A 20395-nucleotide genomic window follows, 5' to 3' on the forward strand; every position below is an offset into this window, starting at 1 on the left:
TTATTGTTTCCAGAAAATTTTTTTTCTTAATTCCTGTATCTGAGGGAAGGGCAAAGATAGGGGAAGAAGCCACTCTCACTCAACTTCTCAACCACCTCAGTGCCCGGGGATGGAGAATGACCACTTGATAATCAACTCAGGGTCCCCGATTTGGAACATGCTCAGATGGTTCTGCTCGAGTGGTTTCGATAATTCTGAAATGCTGTCGATCTTGCAGATCCAAGGGAGAGGAAATCATTCCTTACTGGCTGACCTAGTCCACCTTAGAGTCTCCATTCGCCAGATATTTGTTGTCAACGATTGGCAGTAGTAGTTAACCAATTTGTTCTGTCCTCATTCTTCTGTACTGGTATCAGATGTCTTCTGCAGGCCCCAGTGGACTGCCATATCCTCTGTGTGCATCTAGGCATGCCATCCCACTGCTCTAAGCCATTGAGCCGACCCAATTCTGACACATGCACTCCAGGGTCAGACCACAGCTCCTATGATTCTGCCCATGGTTGGAGTTCTGAGTCAGCAGTTCAGTTGGGGGTGGGAGGAGGATCCCCAAAGAAACCTTGTCTGAAGTGATTCCAGACCTGACTCATGCATGCTTGTCAGTATAGGGACTGGCTCAGTCCATCACCCACATCAGCCTACATATAGATTGGTATTTCCAATTGTTGGGTTGGTTCTGTCTCTAGCCCCATCTCTTTTTTTTTTTCTTTTGATTTTTTTTAAAGATGTACTTATTTTTATTGCAAAGTCAGATATACAGAGAGGAGGAGAGACAGAGAGGAAGATGTTCGGTCTGATGATTCACTCCTCAAGTGACTGCAGTGGCTAGAGCTCAGCTGATCCGAAGCCAGGAGCCAGGAACCTCTTGCAGGCCTCCTACGTGGGTGCAGGCTTTGGGCCACCCTCCCAAGGCTTTGGGCCATCCTTGACTGCTTTGCCAGGCTACAAGCAGGGAGCTGGATGGCAAGGGGAGCTGCCGGGATTAGAACCGGCGCCCGTATGGGATCCCGGGGCGTTCAAGGCGAGGACTTTAGCCGCTAGGCTGCCACGCTGGGTCCTAACCCCATCTCTTTCATAAAGCAGTAGGTGCTGCATCCCAGCCCAACCTAGCTCACGACACACTTGGCCCTCATGTACACTAGCAGGAACTGCAGCCTAGTCAGAGACCCCCCATAACCCTTACTAGGTGCCTTTCACCCCTAGCTTTGGTTCATGTGTTTGCCAGTATGTGCAGTAGAGTGGTCCAGTCTGTTCTACATCCCATTCAGCTCTTGTACATGTCAATGGGCATTGAAGCTTAGCTTAGCTCAACCAACCCCACTCTCCAGCCCACATTCATGCTGGTGAGTGCCACAGCCTGTCTAGCCATGCCTGCCCCCATCCCTGGTTCCCATGCTCATCAGTGGGAGTGGCAGCCCAGCAGAGAAGTGCCCACAGTTTCCCTACTGGACCCACTCCCAATCCTGGATCTTGCACTTTCCAGGTGATTCTGTGGTCTAGCTTGACAGAATTTCTTCCAAGTCTCAGCACCTGGCAGCTAATGTGGCAGCAAAACCCAGCCAACCTGCACTTACTCTAGCTCATGTGTGCACCAGCGGATACAGTCAGTTAGCCCAGCCTGGCTTTCCCCCTAACCTTGGTCATATGCTGGCGCCAGTAGGTATTGTGGCCCTGCCTAGCCTGGTCTGCCCCAGGTCCCAGCTCTCATGCTCACCAATGACAGCAGTGGCCCAACAGAGGAGCCTCCCCACCCTCTGCAGCACTTCTCACCATGCTTGCATCCTTACCCATGTCTCGCTTGTGCTGATGGGTTCTGCAGCCGAGTTGGGCATGGTCTGTTTCACCTTGGCATTGGCCAACGGATACTGTAGCCTGGTCCAGCTTAGTCTGCCTGCAGTTCCTGCTCATACTGGTCGGTGCTGCAGCCTAGCCTAGCCCAGCCAGCCCCCAGTCGTGGCCCTAATGTGAACTGGCTGGTGTAATGGCCCGACCTGGCCAGTACTGCATGCCATCCTGGTTCTCAGATCTGCCAGTGAGTTTTATTAACTATCTACACCCAGACTTGAGCCACACATATGCTGGCAGGTAATACAACCTGGCCTGGTCTCGGCTGCTCCTTGCCTTTGTGCTTACCTAAAGGGACTGCGTCCTGACAAAGGAGTTCCCTAAGCTCCTCACTGGATTTCCTCCCAGTGGCAGAACTCACGCATACTGGTAGGTCCTTGGCCCAGCCTGACTTGGTTCTACCTCCTTTGCTGGCAGAAATAGTGGCCTTGCCCAGCTGGCCCACACCCATTCTGATTCTTACTGTTGGGTGTTGCTGCCTCGCCACACCTGGTCCCCTCCTAGACACAGCTCTCCAGTAGGTTCAATGAGAGCTGAGACCTAGCCTGACCCATCCTGCACCCACCCTGGCTGTCACAAGCACCAGTGGGTGCCAGAGTCAAGCCCAGTCTGGCACACCTCAGACCCAGTCCATATCCATGCAGAGGGACACTGCAGTCATGTCCAGCCCAGATTGCTGTCCACATTGTGGCTCTCATGCTTGCTAGTGTGAACCACTACCCAGCTGTGGTGTTCCATTAGCTTTCCAATCAGGCCTGTTTCCACAGACCTTATGTGTGTCAGTGGTTGTTCTGGCCCAGCTTGGCATAGCCCATCCCCCATCCTGGCCTTTGGCATTGGATGCTGCAGCTTGGCCTGTCCTGGGCCGCCCCCAGTTCTAGCTCTTGCTGGTGTGTGCTGCAGCCCATCCATCCCTGCCCAGTCTGTTCCTTTCCCTGGCTCATGCATAGGTATGATAACCTAGCCCAGCATGACCCGCATTCCAGCCTGGCTGCTGCACATACTGGTGGGCCAAGGTTGGCCCGGTTCTGCCCTGTTCACACTCCTCAGAAGGCCATGATCTTTTGAATACTGTTTTAGAGCTCTTCTTTATCTCTTCCTCTGGTGCTCTTTTTAATGCAACAGACTTTTTCCTTATTTATTTATTTATTTATTTATTTATTTATTTAATCTTACTTAGTTTATTAGGGTACAAAGGGTCAAGGGCTACAGGGTGGAAGTGGGTAATACCATTGTTTTCACACTAATATTATAATTTTTCCCTGTGTCTGGGGTCAGGGGAGAAACAAAGGGAAAAGCCCCACCCAGCCTCCCACCCATCCCAGATCCCCAACGGGAGGCACGCTCCGAGGGTCCTGCTCATACAGTTTTGATAGTTCATCAGTTCTGGATTGCTGCCAATCTCTCAGTTCCAATCACAATGAAACCTATTCAGAATCCACTGGCTGACAGTCTCTTCATGGTTGGGGTTCTAAGATCAGCAGTTCAGTTGGAGGGATCTCCAAAGAAACTTCATCTGAGATGATCCCAGGCCTGATTCTTGCGCGAGTTTGCTAGTACAGAGTCCGACACCGTCTGTCACACCAATCAGCTTATGCTCATGCTGGTCGTTGTGATTGCTGGGTCCGTTCTGTTTCCAGCCCTGTCTTCCTCGTGAACCAACGGGTGTTGTAGTCCAGTTCGATCCTGCCCACTTCATACTCGGTCCTCACGCAAACCGGTTGGAGCTGCAGCCTAGTTGGGGCGACTCCCCGTAACCCCCACCAGTTCTGCCCCCTACCCTGGTTCCCATGCTTGCCAGTATGTACAGCAGGCCTGTCCAGTCTGTCCCACACCCCATTCGACTCTCGCACGTGTCATTGAAGCCCAGCTCAACCCAACCTGTGTTTACTCTTTTCTATATTTTTAAAATAATTTCCATCATGTTATCATTTCTTCATTTTGCAGTTTGGATAATTTTTTTCTGACCCATCTTTCAGTTTGTATTAATTTTGTCTAAGAAACATACAACAAATACTTAATTGTACTTGTTTTCTGTTCTGCAATTTCCATTTGATTTCTTTTAAAATTTACTTGAAATGCAGGGAGATGAGCGTGGAGGGTGGTTTTAACATATACTGTTTCAGTTCCCAAATGGCCAAATAGCCAGAATAATATGAGGCCAAACAAATGATCCATTAACAATATATAGTTCTCTACATGGCAGGCAGGGACCCAAGGTCTTGGGCCTTTTGTGTGCTCTCTTCTGAGGTACTTTAGCAGGGAGTTGCATCGGAAGCAGTGAAGCTGGGACTTGAACCTGCACTGTGATGTGGGATGCAGGCACCCTAAGTGGTGGCTTAACCCATTGTGCTATAATGACTGCTCCTATATTTGATTTTAAAAGTGTTTTTCACTTCTCAAGTTCTTCAGATTTTTGAACATATTACAGTTTTTTTTTTAATCTGTCCGGTACCTGATATGTGAATCTCCTGTGGATTCTTTTAATTTTTCTTCTCTTGATCTTTTAACTGAACTTTTTTGAGTAAGTGATTATTTGTGACTGAATACTGAATGTATTACTGACCATAGAGAAGATTGTTTAAGGTGGGTGAAGGTCACTGAGAATGAAATTGCTGGACCTTGACATGTTGCTTTCGTTTGATGAGTCTGGGTAGCTGAGCGCAAGTAGAGGTTACAATAATGAGAAGGATTGACTGCCTTTGCTGACTGTTCTTTAATAGATGAATAGTGTAGGCTCTTTGGTTGCAAATAGCAGAAAATAACTCACATTAGCTTAAACATAAGGGAGAATTTGTGTTATGAATCGGTGGATTAAAACCAACATAGGCATAGAAGGGCAGATTTCTAAACAGTATTGGATCCTGGACTTGGAAAATGATGAGAACCTGGTTTTCACTCTTTCGTGATTAGTCATGTCTGCCGTTTTCCTTTTATATGTATTAGCCTTCTCAGTGTCTGTCTCTCAAGATGATCTTCATGATTTCTTGTATGCCTTGGAGTTTATGGGAAAGGTTTATTTATTTATTTATTTATTTTGAAAGTTGCTGTTTCAAAGAGAGAGAGAGATCTTCCATCCTCTGGCTCATTCCCCAGGTGGCTGCAGCAAGCAGTGTTGAGCCAGTCTGAAGACAGGAGCCGGGGAGCTTCATGTGAATCTCACACGGGTGGCAGGGACCTAAATAATAATTAGGCATCCACTGCTTTTCCCAGGCCATTAACAGACAGCTGAATTAGAAGTGGAGCAGACAGGATGGGAGCTGGTGCTTAAGCAGGATGCTGGCATTGCAGGTGTTAGTTTTTCTTGCTGTGCTGTAACACAGGGGTCCTAATTCCAAATTATCAGGAGCAAGCATATGAAAGACTCAGAGTTCTAGCAGCTTTGGATGTTATCTTATAATGTCATGTAACTCTGTCTTCACCAGTAAGGAGGGCAGTTTTTGAGATTTGCTGTGCCATTAACCACAGTGGAGAGCTGAGGGCTGTGGCCAGTTGAAATTAGTTTAAATGAAAGAGTGTCTGGAAAGAGATGGGGAAAGCAATGAGAGTATGGTAGAACAGGTTACAGTACTCCTGTGGGACCTGAATAATGGGAGAATTAGTAGTTTCAAGAGAGAAGTCATTGGACCCAGTGTGATGGTTCAGTGGCTAAATCCCTGCCTTGCATGTGCTGAGATGCCACATGGGTGCTGATTTGTATTCTGACTGCTCCACTTCCCATCACTATTCCATGCTTGTGGCCTGGGAAAGCCGTAGAGGATGGTCCAAAGCCTTGGGATTCTGCACCCTCATGGCAGACCTAGAAGAAACTGCTGGCTTCAGATCAGCTTAGCTCTGGCCGTGGGGACTTTTGGGGAGTGAACCAGAGGAAGTTCTTTTCTCTCTGTCTCCCCATCTGTTTTTAAATCTTCCTTCCCAGTCAAAAAAAAAAAAAAAAAAAAAAAAAAAGCAAATAAGGAAGTCCTCTACTTGGGTAAGTTGGATTTTTGTTAGGATCCAGGATCCAGGTTGTTTAAGAAAATGATGGATGTTATATAACGGGAAGGTTATTTTGATCCCCACCCCGCTGGAAAAACAAACAAACAAACAAACAAAAAACCTGGTAACCTGAAAAATTAAAATGTCAATGACTTTGAAACTCAGTTGTAGTGTATTTGAAAATATTTTCAGAATTTAGTCATTGATGTTTCTAATTGACAAGTAATGATCTTTTTTTGGAATTACTCAGCAGTTTGTCAGAGGAAGCCATTTTAATGGGGTTAAACAGCCAATTATGTTAGTCTGAGTTTTGAAAATACTGTGTATAATACTTGCTGTCTTTATTGGACTGCTTGCTACTGTTTTTTTTTTTGGTAAGTATTGCAGAAGAAAATAGATGAATGGGGGCCCGGCAGCGTGGCCTAGCGGCTAAAGTCCTCGCCTTGAACGCCCCGGGATCCCATATGGGCGCTGGTTCTAATCCCGGCAGCTCCACTTCCCATCCAGCTCCCTGCTTGTGGCCTGGGAAAGCAGTTGAGGACGGCCCAATGCATTGGGACCCTGCACCCGCGTGGGAGACCTGGAAGAGGTTCCAGGTTCCTGGCTTCGGATCGGCGCACACCAGCCCGTTGCGGCTCACTTGGGGAGTGAATCATCGGACGGAAGATCTTCCTCTCTGTCTCTCCTCCTCTCTGTATATCTGACTTTGTAATAAAAATAAATAAATCTTAAAAAAAAAAAAGAAAATAGATGAATGTAGAAAAGGCAAAGAAGTTTATATATTAAAGAAAATTAAGGAAGGAAACATTAAAGAATAATAATAAATACTAATAAATAATACTAATAGTAAATGGATGATAGAAATTTACTGCATGGTTGGAGTTATCTTTTATAACTAAATTCAATATTTAAGTCTGACTGATGCTCCACTTTTACTTGTTGTATAAAGCCAAAAATATTCACCTTACTCAGCTGTATTTATTTTACTAAAATTTCTGTGATAATATTGTAGGGAAGGCTTGGTTGAATATTGATTGCATTTTCTAAAGAAGTAGTGTTTGCATTTTAGAAGTTATGCTAAATTTGCTTTTATTTTGCTCATATTAGAGAGTATTTCTTTGCTTAAGAAATTCATTTTTTGGGGATTGGTGTGGTGGTATAGCATGGCAATCCTCTACCTACAGTGCTGGCATCCCATATAAACTCTGGTTCAGGTCCTTGCTGCTCTTTTCCCCATCCAGCTCCCTGCTTATGGCTTGGGAAAACAGAGGAAGATGACTCAAGTGCTTGGGTCCCTTGGACCTACATGGGATACCTGGGAGCTCCTGTCTCCTGTCTTTGGGCTCAGCTCTGGCAGTTGTAGTCATTTGGGGAGTGAACCAGTGGATAGAAGATCTCTCTTTCTCTCTATGTAAGTCTGACTTTCAAGTTAAATACATTTTTTTAGAGGAAAAAATTTATCTTCCTAAATGCAGCTGGATACCTTCTTCGTATAAAACTGAAAGAAAAAAAAAAACAAAACCTGTGGTGTTTATACATTCAGAATAAGGATGCTAACTGTTGTATTCCTGAATGTTAACTTATAAACTAGCATGAATAAGATATAGTCATATAAGAATATTTAAAATAAAGTAATATCCTCATTAACTAAATTAGTAAAATCCTAGTTTTTTTTCTTTTTGTAAATGGCTTTGGATTCTAACAAAATATTTTTTGTTTCTGTTTTTTTTAAAGGGTGCTATTTTTTTGGAAGGTATAACTGTGAAAGGTGTGACTCAAGTAACAACTCAACCAAAGTTAGGAGAGGTACAACAGAAGTGTCATCAATTCTGTGGCTGGGAAGGGTAATAAACATTCTAATTTTTAAGTAAAACTTTGTCTGCAACATTTAAAATTAATGCACAAATTGACAGTATTCTCTTTGTTTGCAAGATAATGATAAACACTAGAATTAGGCAAAAGTAGATGACTCATATGTCTTCCTAAAGCAATTAGAAATTATTGTATTTTCTTTCCTAGTATTTTCTTTTTGTGTGTGTGTCTTTGATTCTCCTGCTGATTAATGTTTGGGCTGGGCTTATCTATGAGTTTTTTAAGGGACAAGAAGTAAAGCCTGATTGTATCTCATTTTCCAGATTTTCTGTGATCAGAAGGCTGGGAAAATCAGCTTTTAGTGTGTTCTGCTCCCCACCATGGCTTGCCAGTGTTTATCTGCCATTTCCTGGGAGCAGGCACAAAGATTCTCATTCTCTTACTATTCTATGCCTAGGTCCTTTAATTATGTATCTTGATCATTGCCAGCTCAGACAAAAGATTGTAATGCAGAAAAATCCCAAAGACAAATTTCTAATGTAAAGATAATTTATTATTGCTAAAAGCAGATCAGGTAGAATTAATTTTAAGTCAAAGATTAAGATAATAAACAAATAATAATGCTTTTTAATATGTTGAATGTTAGCATATCTCAATCTCCCTAATAGTTCCTGTTATTATCTGCCACTTTGGACGTCTTTCTCTGCACGGTTAGGTTGGCATATCATGCTGGGGAAACATGAGGTCTGTTAGTAACAGTAATAATAATAATAGTAGTAATAATAATAACAATAATAATGTAAGACAAGATTTAAATTTCTTCCTAAAGATTTGTGAATATAATACTTAAGTATTTACATCATAATGCTACTATTTTAAAGTTAGTGCAGTAATTATATTGTACAGTACAGTTTAGAAACCTGTTAATTTACATGCTGAAATGTAAAGGAATTGATAAGCTTCTTTAGCATTTGTTTGAAACTGATTTTATTCCAGTTGGCATTAATATCATGATAAATGCATGACTCATCTGAGGTTAGTTTAAGACATGGATTGTTTTGTGTGGATACCAGCCATGATAGCAATAAAATGTTCTTCTCCAAGGTCTGGATTCCCTGGAGCACAGCCCGTTTCCATGGACAAGCAAAATATTAAACTTTTAGAGCAGAAGCCATATAAAGTAAGCTGGAAAGCAGATGGTACTCGGTGAGTTGGACTTCTGAAAAAAATTATACAAATAACTGTAATGCTTGAAGAATACTGCTTTGTTGTTAGGCAAGGTTTGTGCTCTTCAGAGTGTGAATTTCTGACTTGCACAGCGAAATAAGCACGATTCAAAAACTTGTATAACTAGTTTCTGGGTTATTTGATAGTATTTATAATATTTCTAGGTTATATAATACAGTCATTCTTAATTGTGCTTAGTTTTTGCTTTCAGAGTTCTCTTAATTTCATGTAAATTTTATTGAATGTTGTGTTTGAAAACATCTCAATTATATTGTGACTCTTGATACATATGCTGTTCACAACCTTGTCTTTTTTTGAAAATATGCATTCATTATTCATTCATTATTTGTTTGAAAGGCATAGTAACAGAGGGTGAGATGGGCTGGGGAGGTATAGGGAGGAGGTTTAAGAGAGACAGAGGGTGACAGAGAGAGGGAGAGAGGACAGAGAAAGAGAGATCTTTGATTTGCTAGTTCACTCCCTAGCCAGCTAGGGCTAGGCCATTCTAAACCCAGGGCCCAGGAAGTCCCTCTGGATTTTCTACATGGGTGGCAGAAGCCCAGGTACTTGGGGCATCATTTGCCTTCTCCCAGGTGCATTAGCAGAGCTGGATTTGAAATAGAGGAGCCAGCTTTATCCCAGTGTGTGATATGGGCTGCCTAAGCAGTGGCTTCACACACTGCCTCACAACACTTGTCCCTTAAAGTCAAACCTTATTTAAAATAAAAAAATTTTAAAGATGTGTTTTTTTTTTCCCCTAGGGACAGCAGATTTACATAGATAAGGAGAGACAGAGAGAGGATTTTCCATTGACTGGTTCACTCCCCAGAAGTCCCAATGCTGTAGCTGGGCTGATCCAAAGCCAGGAGCCTCTTCCATGTCGTCAGCGTGGGTGCAGAGGCCCAAAGCCTTGAATCATCCTCTACTGCTTTTTCTAGGTCATATGTAGGGAGTTAGATCGGAAGTGGAACAACTTGGACTTAAACTGTTACACATAGGGAATGCTGGTGCTACAGGCGGAGGCTTAGCTGATTATGCCCCTGCAGTGCCCCCCAGACAGAGATTTTCCATTTTTTATTCATCCCTCCAAATAACCTGCAATAGCCAGGGCTGGAGCAGGCTGAAGCTGAAAGTTTGGGACTGTGGTGTTTTAAGTGATATCCTAACAGCTGCCAAAAATCTGCCCCCATACTTTTAAATGAGACTTTGGCTTTTATAACAGACTGCTTTGATTTTATTTTAAAATCTCTAAGCTTTAATTAGAATAATAAAAAACCTTGGCATGTGGAATTATGTCAGATTTAGGAAAAGTTCCAGATTCACATTAACATGTAATATAGTTGCGGTATAATGATCAAACTTAAGGAATGCTTTAGTATTATCTATTAGCCTCATTTAAATTTCACCAAATATCATAATACCCTATTTTGAGTTCAGAATCCCATCCAAGATCACGTGTTGTGTTGGGGTGATATGTGTTTTATTTTGGAATAATTCCTTAGGTTTTTCTTTTTATGATGAGCCAGTATATTATAGTCTTTCAGACTGAGTTTTTCTAACATTTCCCCATAGCTTAGGTTATGCATTTTAAAGAACATCAGAGAAGCAATGCTCTGTCATTTCAGCAGGCTCATAGTGGCCAAGTGTCCCATTACTGGTGCTGTTAGCTCTGATCTCTGGGTGAAGCTGATATCTGCCGTATTTGTGCATGAGAAAGTTACTATTTTTCCCTTTGTGGTGAGGAATCTTGTGGAGGAGATGCTCAAAGACTTGTAAATATTCTGTTTCACATTCTACTTCTCTCCATAATTTCAACATTTATTGAGAATTCTTGCCTGAAGTATATATGAGTACAACTGAAATGTTTGGGAAGTAGAATAGGGTAATAATACAAAGTAAGGAAGAACTCTCTACTTACCTTTTCAACATGAACTTACAGATTTGTGTTGTCTTCTGTTATTATAATGTATGTGTTAGCATTTTAATGAACATTGCTCACAGTATTTGAGGTTTGGCATTCGTGTCAGTTGACGCCCGTTTTCCTGGCATCTCCCTGTTATTTTCTGAACAATCACTTGCTTTCTGACGCTCCCAGATGTGTAAGCTTATCTTTTTTTTTTTTCTTTTTTTTTTTTTTTAAGATTTATTCATTTTATTACAGCCAGATATACAGAGAGGAGGAGAGACAGAGAGGAAGATCTTCCGTCCAATGATTCACTCTCCAAGTGAGCCGCAACGGGCCGATGCGCGCTGATCCGAAGCCGGGAACCAGGAACCTCTTCCGGGTCTCCCACGCGGGTGCAGGGTCCCAATGCATTGGGCCGTCCTCAACTGCTTTCCCAGGCCACAAGCAGGGAGCTGGATGGGAAGTGGAGCTGCCGGGATTAGAACCGGCGCCCATATGGGATCCCAGGGCGTTCAAGGCGAGGACTTTAGCGGCTAGGCCACGCCGCCGGGCCCAGCTTATCTTGTGATTTTCCTCCTCCAGCCTTGTATTCTACCATTTCTCCGAGAGTGAGGGGGAAAGTCAGTTGCTGGGGACCAGGTGGGCTCGTTAGCACAGAGCCGTCCTGTTTACAGGCCCTGGGACACATATGTGTCGGCTTCTCTGTGTCTCCTTGGGTGTGTGTTTGTATGTGTGTCCCTGCGTATATTGTGCAGTTTTTCCCTCCCTCCTTTCCTTCCTTCCTTTCTTTCTCTCCCTCTCCACTTTTCTCTCACCCTTCCTCCCTTTCTCTCTTTTTCTCTTTGAAAGATTTGTTTATTTTTATTGGAAAGGCAGATTTACAGAGAGAAGGAGAGACAGAAAGGTCTTCTGCCTGCTGAGGCACTCCCTAAGTGGCCTCAATGGCTGGAGCTGAGCTGATATGAATCCAGGAGCCAGAAGCTGCTTCTGGGTCTTCCACATGGGTGCAGGGCCATCCTTTACTGCTTTTCCAGGCCACAAGCAGGGAACTGAATTGAAAGTGAAACAGCCAGGACATCAGCCTGTGCCCATATGAGATCCTGGCATATGCAAGACAAAGATTTAGCCACTGGGCCATCGTGCTGTGCCCGAATTGTGCGGTTTTTCCAAGTCATGAGTTTATTGAAACACAAGATCTAATCAATCTTTTTGTCCTTTCCTTTGTGTACCTCTTTTCTATGTCAGTGAGGAAATTGGTTTTCATTATTTACAGTAGTTAGTATATTACACAAAAAGTAGTTTTAAAATTGCTATCCCCAACTCAAACTCCCCTGTCTAGAATGTAGCATGTGTGTACAGTTGGTCTGATGTTATTATTAGGGTATGTAATCAAAGTGTGCTGTATCCCAACCTGACTTAAAATTTTCTTCCTCTTGTTGGGAAACCCTGCAGTATACTCCTGTTTCATTTGTAATACAGATCATTTCAGTTGTTACTGTTTGTATCCTGGGTTCACTCCCCTCTTCTGATTTACATTTTTAATGTTTTTTGAGTATGTGAAAAATTAGCAATTCTAAATATCCAACTGCACAAAATAGCTTCCCCTGAGTAATGTCACTTTCATTTTTCCCAGTCTCGTATATTTTCATCCTACTCCTACCTACCTCCTGTAGATCACCCGTTTCCTTAGTTTGCTGGTTTATCTTCCCCATGCTTCTTTTTATTTTCGATGAGCAGGTATTTTATAGCCCCCCCTCCCTTTTCTTACAGGAAAGATATCATACTCTTCAGAACTGTATAATCTTTTTAAACCTTGCTTTTTCTCATTTCATGCTGTAGTTTAGAAATCACTGCATATAAATTTGTAGTTATCTTTCTCGTTTTTTTAAGGTGAAAAGTACTCTGTATGGATGTGCAGTATTATTCACCCACTGTCTTGTGGGCATTTAGGGTGTTTCTGGTATTTTGACATTACAAATGATAATGCATTGAACATGCTTGAGCCTAATTCTCCCTTACATTGTTGAAGGTTTAATTTCACTGTAAATTACTGGAAGAAAGGATTATTGAGGGCCTGGTGTGATGGCTCAGTGGCTGGATCGTCACCTTGTAGGTGCCAGAATCTCCTTTGGGTGCTGGTTTGTGTCCTGGCTGCTCCACTTCCCACCCAGCTCCCTGCTTGTGGCCTAGGAAGGCAGTAGAGGGTGTCCTGTGGCCTTGGGACCCTGCACCTGTGTTGGGGGTTGGGGAGGCTCCTGGCTCCTCACTTTGGATTGGTTCAGCTCCAGTTGTTGCAGTTGTTTTGGAGATGGATTGACAGATGGAGGGTCTTCCTCTCTGTCTCTCCTCTCCGTGGATCTGATCTGCCTTTCTAAGAAAAGTTAATACAGATTTTTTAAAGAAAATATTACTGAACCAAAGGCTAGGTGTATATTAGTTTTAATAGGCACTGAGAAATACTGCCCCAAAAGGGCAAGAAAGATTATATTCCCAGAGACAGTGGATGAGTATGCCTGTTTCTTCATGGTCTTGCTAACTGAATATTTGTTGGGTTTTGTATTTTCATCAGTGTAAGCAAGAAATGATGTCTTAATGAAGTTTTAATTATGAATTAGATTGAACATCCTTTTTTATACTCACTTTATGCTACTTATGTCTTTGGGAGATATTTGGCCTTGCCCTTTTATTTTGTCTTTTGACTTTGTTCCCCAGATGATGACAGTGGGCAGGGATAGGTCATTCCAAAGCCAGCAGCTTCTTTTGACTTTGTTCTGTTGTTTTTATTACCATATACTATTGGTACTCAGATTCATTAATCCCTTACTACCTTTGAGTTTTGAGTGATTGTTAGAGGCTTTTCCTAATATTGAGATTAGAGAATTAATACCTTAATATTTGTTCTTGTATTTGTGTGGTTTTATTTTTTTTTAAAACTTGGAAGACTTAATTTATACATAATCTAGCAAGCACAAATACAAGAACAAATATTAAGGTATTAATTAGAACTTTGTAATAGAATTTCTCTGTATGCTTAGTTTATTAGCAGAATTTGAAATGCAGTAAAAATAATGATCAGTTAAATAAATAAGCAGCCATTTGAAAGTTGTAAATACTGAGAATTATGTACAAATTTTACAATTAATATCCTCACGTTTTACAGTAGTTCTTTTTAATGAAAGATTAAATATTGTAAATATGAATTTCACTGATTCTGACTAGCTAGGTCCAAACAAAACCATTTTGTGTAACTATTGTAATGCAAATGGTAAATAAAAAGATAACATGGATAATGTTTGACCCAGGAAAACTCAGGAAAAATTTAAGGCTATGGGAATAACTTGTGCTATGCAAACTAAAACTTATAATGAATGAATAATCATAATGAAAGCAAGCTCCATAAAGGCTGGGGCTTTTGTCTTCAAGACGTAGAGTAGTTCCTGGTGTGTGGCGGGCATTCCTGTTTATTGAATTGGTCAGTAAAAAGCTGGTATTAAAGATACAAAAGGGCCTATGGTGATTGTGCATTTTAGATTTAAAAAACATGATCGCATGTCACATTTAGTCTCTTGAGAAAAATATAAACCACTGAATAAAATAATAAAAAATATTTTAAGAAAAATGATTTACTAGGGCAAAATTTCAATCTAGGTAGACCAGAGAAAGTGCTTCTTTTGTTTAGGTTAATATAGAGTGTATATATATAGGAACGATTTGTTACCCTTAAGAATTATTGTAAAGAGTTTAATGGCGTAGCTAATTTAAGGCAATTTGCATGTAGTGGTTCCTTAGTAAAAGTTAACTGCTAATTAATACAGTATATATACTAGGGTATTTCCAAAAACTCATGAAAATGGAATTTATTTTGGTGTAGAAAATATCTCAAATGCTTTTTTCTATTTTCTATGAATTCTTTGACTTCTCACATATATCATTTAACTCACATATTTTATGAAAGGTAGAGTTACAAAGAGAAAGAGAAAGATAGAAATCTCCAGTCTTCTAGTTCGTTACCCAGATGTCCGGGAGTAGGTTAAGCTAAATCCAGGACATGGAATTCCATCTGAGTCTCCCATTTGGTGGCAGGGGCCCAAGCATTTGGGCCATTTTCTGCTACTTTCATAGGGAGCTGGATGGCAAATGGAACAGCCAGGGCTCAGACCTGCACTCATGGGGTGCTGGTATCATAGGCAGCAACTTAACACATGGTACTACAGACAGCAGCTTAATCCACTTAGCCCTGGCCCTGACCTATACACTATATAATGTGCAGACTGTTATACAGGGATTCCTTGCTTCAAGAATTGAAGAAAGTGGCAACGTTGATGTTCAGTCGCTTAAAGCCCATCATTTGATGACGCCTTAGAGACTCAGATGTGGGGAACATTGTCATGAGGGTGTTACTTTTAGTGCTTTTGATAATTCCGAGACATTGTCAGCTTCTCTGTGCCAGGGTTAAGAAAATCTGTCCAAAGTCTGTTGGTTGAGAGAGCCCACCTTAGTGTATCCACAGATCCAGACACTTGCTTCAAAGCTTGACCAGGAGACATGTCCATTCTGTTCTACTTTTCATCCTCTGATGAGGCAATCCACATCACTCTGGCCTGGATGAGTTGGCTCTCATGTCCCCTGTGTGCATCTGGGCATGCTGTCCACTGCACAGGCATCAGCAACTGAGGAGGCCCAGTCCTGTTACATTCACTTTAAGGTTGGATGACATATATTGTGATTTTTTTCCTGTGGCTGGGGATTGAGTCCAGAAATCCAGTTGGGGAATGCCCCAAGGAACTGTACCTCAGGAGTGACCTCAGACTTTTGGATGTACCAGCCAGTGCAGGGTCAGGTTTGGTTTGCCATCTGCACCAGCCATTGTACATACCAGTGAATACAGCTGCCTGGCCAGCCTCTACCCCCAGCCTCATCTCAAGTGATATGACAGGTTGTATAGCCTAGCCCAGACAGCCCACCACAGACCTGGTCCTCATGTACATGGCCTGGTGTGGCATGGCCTTGCTCCCTGTGTCATTATTCGTTGGCAGGTGTTGCAGCCTGGCTTAGTCCTGCCTTCCCCCAGTCCCAGCTCTCGCTGATGGGTGCTGCAGCCTTAAAAAAAAATAGGACCTGGAGGTATATATAAGACTTATTTATTTGAAAGGCAGAGTGATAGAGAATGAAGGAGAGACTGCAAAAGGTCTTCCAGCTGCTGTGTAATTCACTGTATGGCTGCAGTAGCCATACTGGGGTCATGCTGAAGCCAAGAGCCAGGAATTATATCCATTGGCAGAGAACTGATTCAAAGGTGGCGCAGCTGGGACTTGAACCAGCAGTCTGATATGAGATGCTGATGTTGCAAGTGGTGGCTCAACCCATTATGCCACAATAGGAGTCCCTTGACTTGATTTATAAGGAAAATTGTTGCTAAAATAAAAAAAAGGCCATATAAGAATTTATGGAAATGAGATTAGTTTTTACAATCACATCTGTGTAAATGAGATGTATGTGTCGCTGTCTCTTAAAGGAAATTACAGACTGATCTTTTCCCCAGCAAGTGGATTTGAGAATCTGCTGTCATTCATTTAGAAATTACATTGAAAATGTGCTTACCCAGGGCTCTGTTTTAGGTGCTTCATGGAACAGGACTGCATCTCCTGAGAGTAAATGCTGCAGGCCTGGTGGGCTTGTGGGCTGTGTCTCACCTGCACTGCTCTTGCAGCATGCAAGCAGCCGCATCCCATGGCTCTGCCTTATGGAAATGATGGTAGCTTGGTTTCAGGAAAACTTGACTTACAAACCAGTAGGCCACAACCGATCCTTGCCATCCTTTACCAGCCCATGACTAAGTACATTTTCCTTAAAAAGATAGTCTTTACATCTCCAATGTTCTTCTGTTTATCTATGTATAAAAACTGAGCTTAGGTGCTTGGCGTGGTAGCCTAGTAGCTGCAATCCTCATCTTACACATACTGGGGTCTCATATGGGTGCCAGTTCGTGTCCTGGTAGCCCCGTTTCCCATCCAGTTCCGTGCTTGTGGCCTGGGAAAGCAGTCGAGGATGACTCAGGGCCTTGGGACTCTGCACCAGCGTAGGAGACCCAGGCTCCTGGCTTTGGATTGGCTCAGCTCTGGCCATTGTGGCCACTTAGGGAGTGAATCAGTGGACAGAAGATCTTCCTCTCTGTCTCTCCTCCTCTCTGAATATCTGACTTTCCAATAAAAATAAACAAATCTTTAAAACAAAACTTAAATTGTTTTTTGTTTAGTTATTGCTAAGCTATTGGTACTTTGACAAGATTTTTATGGCAAGTTATTTGCTAATTGTGTACAATTGAATGACAACTTAACCCCACCCCCTTTTCGTATGGAAATAATTTTGCATGTCATTGTTATGTCATGGAGCTCAGTGTATTTTCCTTTTCTGACAAGTATGTGTGAATAGGGCATTGTTGAAATAGCTGCTGTATGAATAAACTATATAATATGTTCAAACAGCTTTTATATTTGCTGTTTAATGACTTTATTGTAGAATGTGTAATTACTCCAGGTGGTTAGTAACTTGCTTGGATCTCTTGATATATATTCCATTAATAATGTTTGTAAGAGGTGTTTTTTCCAGTGACCGGAGCTGAGTGTTCAGACAGGAGTAGCATGGATAAGATAATGAAATGCCAGATTAGCAAGGTCTTACAGATGGAGAGGAATATTAAAGATGTTTCAAATGTCTCTGGAGTAATTTCCAGTGAACCAAGAACAAAGCAAGCTATGTGCTAATCAGATGTAGAATGAATAGACCAAACGATGGTCAGTTGAGTGTTGTGTATACTGCTTTCATTTGAAGCTGTCCATGTAGCTGTTTTTCAGTTCCACTTAAGGGAAGAGATTAGGCCAAATATAAATATTCATTTGTATCTATTTTACTTTTCACAGCAAAATGAATAGTTCTTTATAACATGTAGCTTAAGAACTTAAGGCTAGTGAATCGAATATTGGTGTTCAATAATAGTTTATGCCTCATTTTAGTATTTACCAATAAATTCTAGTTATAACCATGACCTCACATTTGACATTTAGAAACTCACTAGTAGATAACTAAGGTTCTGGAACAAGTTGTTCAGTTTTTAACTGTTTGGGGGAAATTTAAAAATTTTTTGTAGGAGTATTTAAGGAACCAGGATCCAGAAAAGTGAAATATTTGGTATATATTATACAAGTGGGTAAGGGACAAAATTAATAGTGCAACTGTCATTCATCTTCATTCTGTAGCTTTTCTTATTATTTCAAACTTGAACTCTTAATATTTTATTCTCTAAAATACTCATTGAACATGAGTTAATTAGATTTAAGGTGATCCCCCCCACCATTAAATGAATGTTATACTAATTGTACCAATTTTAGTAATAAATAAATAAATAAGCTGAATAAATATATGCATAGTGTTGAGTCAGCAGGAAGAATATAGAGTAGATCAAACAATTTATAATCTAGTGCTTTTTTAATTAAATTTTTTTTTTTTTGTTTGAGATACAATGGCAGTGTGAAAGAGACAGACAAGACTGATTGACTCCGCAGAAAGAGCTCTTCTTGTCCTGGTCAGAATCAGGGATTGAGGTCTAGATCTTCATGTGTGTGTCTGAAGCTCATGTTAGTTGAGTTGTCTCCTGTCTTCCAGCGGAGAGGACAGCTGGCGTCGGGACTCCAGCCCAGGCACTCTGGGTGGGGATAGGGGCGTCTCGCTGCTAGGTGAAATGCCTGCTGTTAAAGGATCTGTTGCAGCTGGGAGGGACACAGTGAGGCTGTGGCTGTTGTGTTTCTTTGCTGCTTTTTCTCTCCCCCACTTGAGAACATCAGGCTAATAGAGTAATTAAGAGCTGAGTCAGAAATAATACTGATCTGAAGCTGGAGGTGGTGATAGCCAGCGGTAAGTTGGTTGAGAAGCTGTAGAAATTGTTTGCCTCCCTTTGTAGGCTTTCTGGGAGCCCCTCTGTGGGAAATAAATAAAACTACTTTGGTGGTTGTGCTGTGTGGGAAACATGAGGTTTGGGTTGCATTTTGAGATGATCTCTGAGGTTATTGTGAAATTGTTGAGAGTTGTAATTCCTAAACACCAGTCACATTACCATCCTTGGGGGAAAAATATTCAGAGATTCAGCTTAGGTTTGGGTTGGCTCTCGGAGAACATACTTTTTTTTTTTTTCTAAGTTTTATTTATTGCGAAGGCTAAGTGACAGGGAGAAAGATATCCTGTCTGCTAGTTGACTGCCCATGTGTCTGCAGTAGTTAGGGTTGGGCCAGCCTGAAGCCAGGAGCCAGGAACTCCATTTTCGCCTCCTCCCCAGGTGCGTTAGCAGAAAGGTGTATTGCAAACAGAAGCCTATTTCAGTTTGTTCTTTCTTGGTCATGCCTGTGTAACTGTCTTTCCTTGTTCTAATAACCTGTTCAGCGTTCTTCTTGATTGTTCATCTTGTAAGGTGAGGACCATAGAGAGTCTCTGACTTTTATCTTCCTCCTGAATTAGGTCAGCATGAACTTTTAACGCTACCAACCCTATTTGTGTTTGCATGTGTCTGGTAAACATGGGTTAAAAAAAAACTTGTTATGGTTGAATTAAAATTGTGAAAATACTTTAAAAATTGTTTCCACTGAAACTATTGTTTAGATTAGTGGAATGAATTACATTTTGATTTATATGACAAGGAAACAGAAATCAGTCTGTTATTTAAAGAGTATAAGGACTATGGTTTTGGGGGAGGGCTAACATTATGGCTCAATTGACTAATCCTCTACCAGCAAGTGCCAGCATCTCAGATGTGCACCGGTTCGTGTCCTGGCTGTTCCACTTCCCATCCAGCTCGCTGCTTGTGGCCTGGGAAAATGGTGAAGGGTGATTCAAAGCCTTGGGATCCTGCATCTGTTTGGGAGACCCCGCAGAAGCCTTTGGCTTCTGGGTTTGGATTGACTCAGCTCTAGCCATTGCATCCATTTGTGGAGAGCACCAGCAGATGGAATTTTCTCTCCATCTCTCCTTCCCTCTGTAAATCTGCCTCTCCTACATAAATAAATACATATTTAAAAAGTAAAATGTGTAAGGGTTAAATAGCTGGACTTGGTCACAAAGTCATTGGAAGATGAAAAAACGAAAGGAAGAAGGCGGCCAGGAGCAGGGAGCTGCCACAGCTGCCTTTGGTTGGAGCCCGGCAGCGCTTGCTGCTGATGGGCTGGAGGGGGTGCTGCTGCTGCTGCGTTCCAGTCACTGCTGCTCTGTGGCAGCCTGCCCACTCAGAACCCCCCACGCAGGATCCCACGGCTTCAGTTCTGCCTCTACTGCCTCGCTTTCTGCCAGCAGCTGGGAAGGAGTAGCTTTCTCGCTTCCTTTTTTCTTGCTTTAACCTTTCCCAGGCTGCTGCTGTTGAGCTCACAGGGGGGTCTGGAAAGAGTAGTAAGTTTCCCAAAGCAGGCTGTCTAGACCAGAGACCATTCAAGGAACAGAGGTAACCATCACAAGACAGTCAACTTTCCAGAAGTTCAGGGTCATGATCCATCTGCCACTGCAAGTACAAGGTTTCTGTCGAATGTGAAAGGTGGATAGTTTCGTACTTCACTGATTGCTTTTACTCTGTTATCAAGAATTTTCAAAGCT

The 20395-nt window shown here is 42.1% G+C and overlaps 1 protein-coding gene across 4 annotated transcripts in view; it reads left to right on the top strand.

The window, feature by feature from the left end:
- RNGTT (RNA guanylyltransferase and 5'-phosphatase) overlaps window positions 1–20395 on the top strand; it is a 233765-nt gene that overhangs the window by 32624 nt on the left and 180746 nt on the right. For all 4 annotated transcript variants that reach the window (XM_058660888.1, XM_058660895.1, XM_012925537.3 and 1 more), the window contains exons 7-8: window positions 7555–7664; window positions 8737–8838. In XM_058660888.1, the coding sequence (XP_058516871.1) occupies window positions 7555–7664; window positions 8737–8838 (212 nt within the window). The remainder of the gene's footprint in view (window positions 1–7554; window positions 7665–8736; window positions 8839–20395) is intronic.

Source organism: Ochotona princeps, chromosome 1 (assembly GCF_030435755.1).
Source record: "Ochotona princeps isolate mOchPri1 chromosome 1, mOchPri1.hap1, whole genome shotgun sequence".
Taxonomy (NCBI): domain Eukaryota; kingdom Metazoa; phylum Chordata; class Mammalia; order Lagomorpha; family Ochotonidae; genus Ochotona; species Ochotona princeps.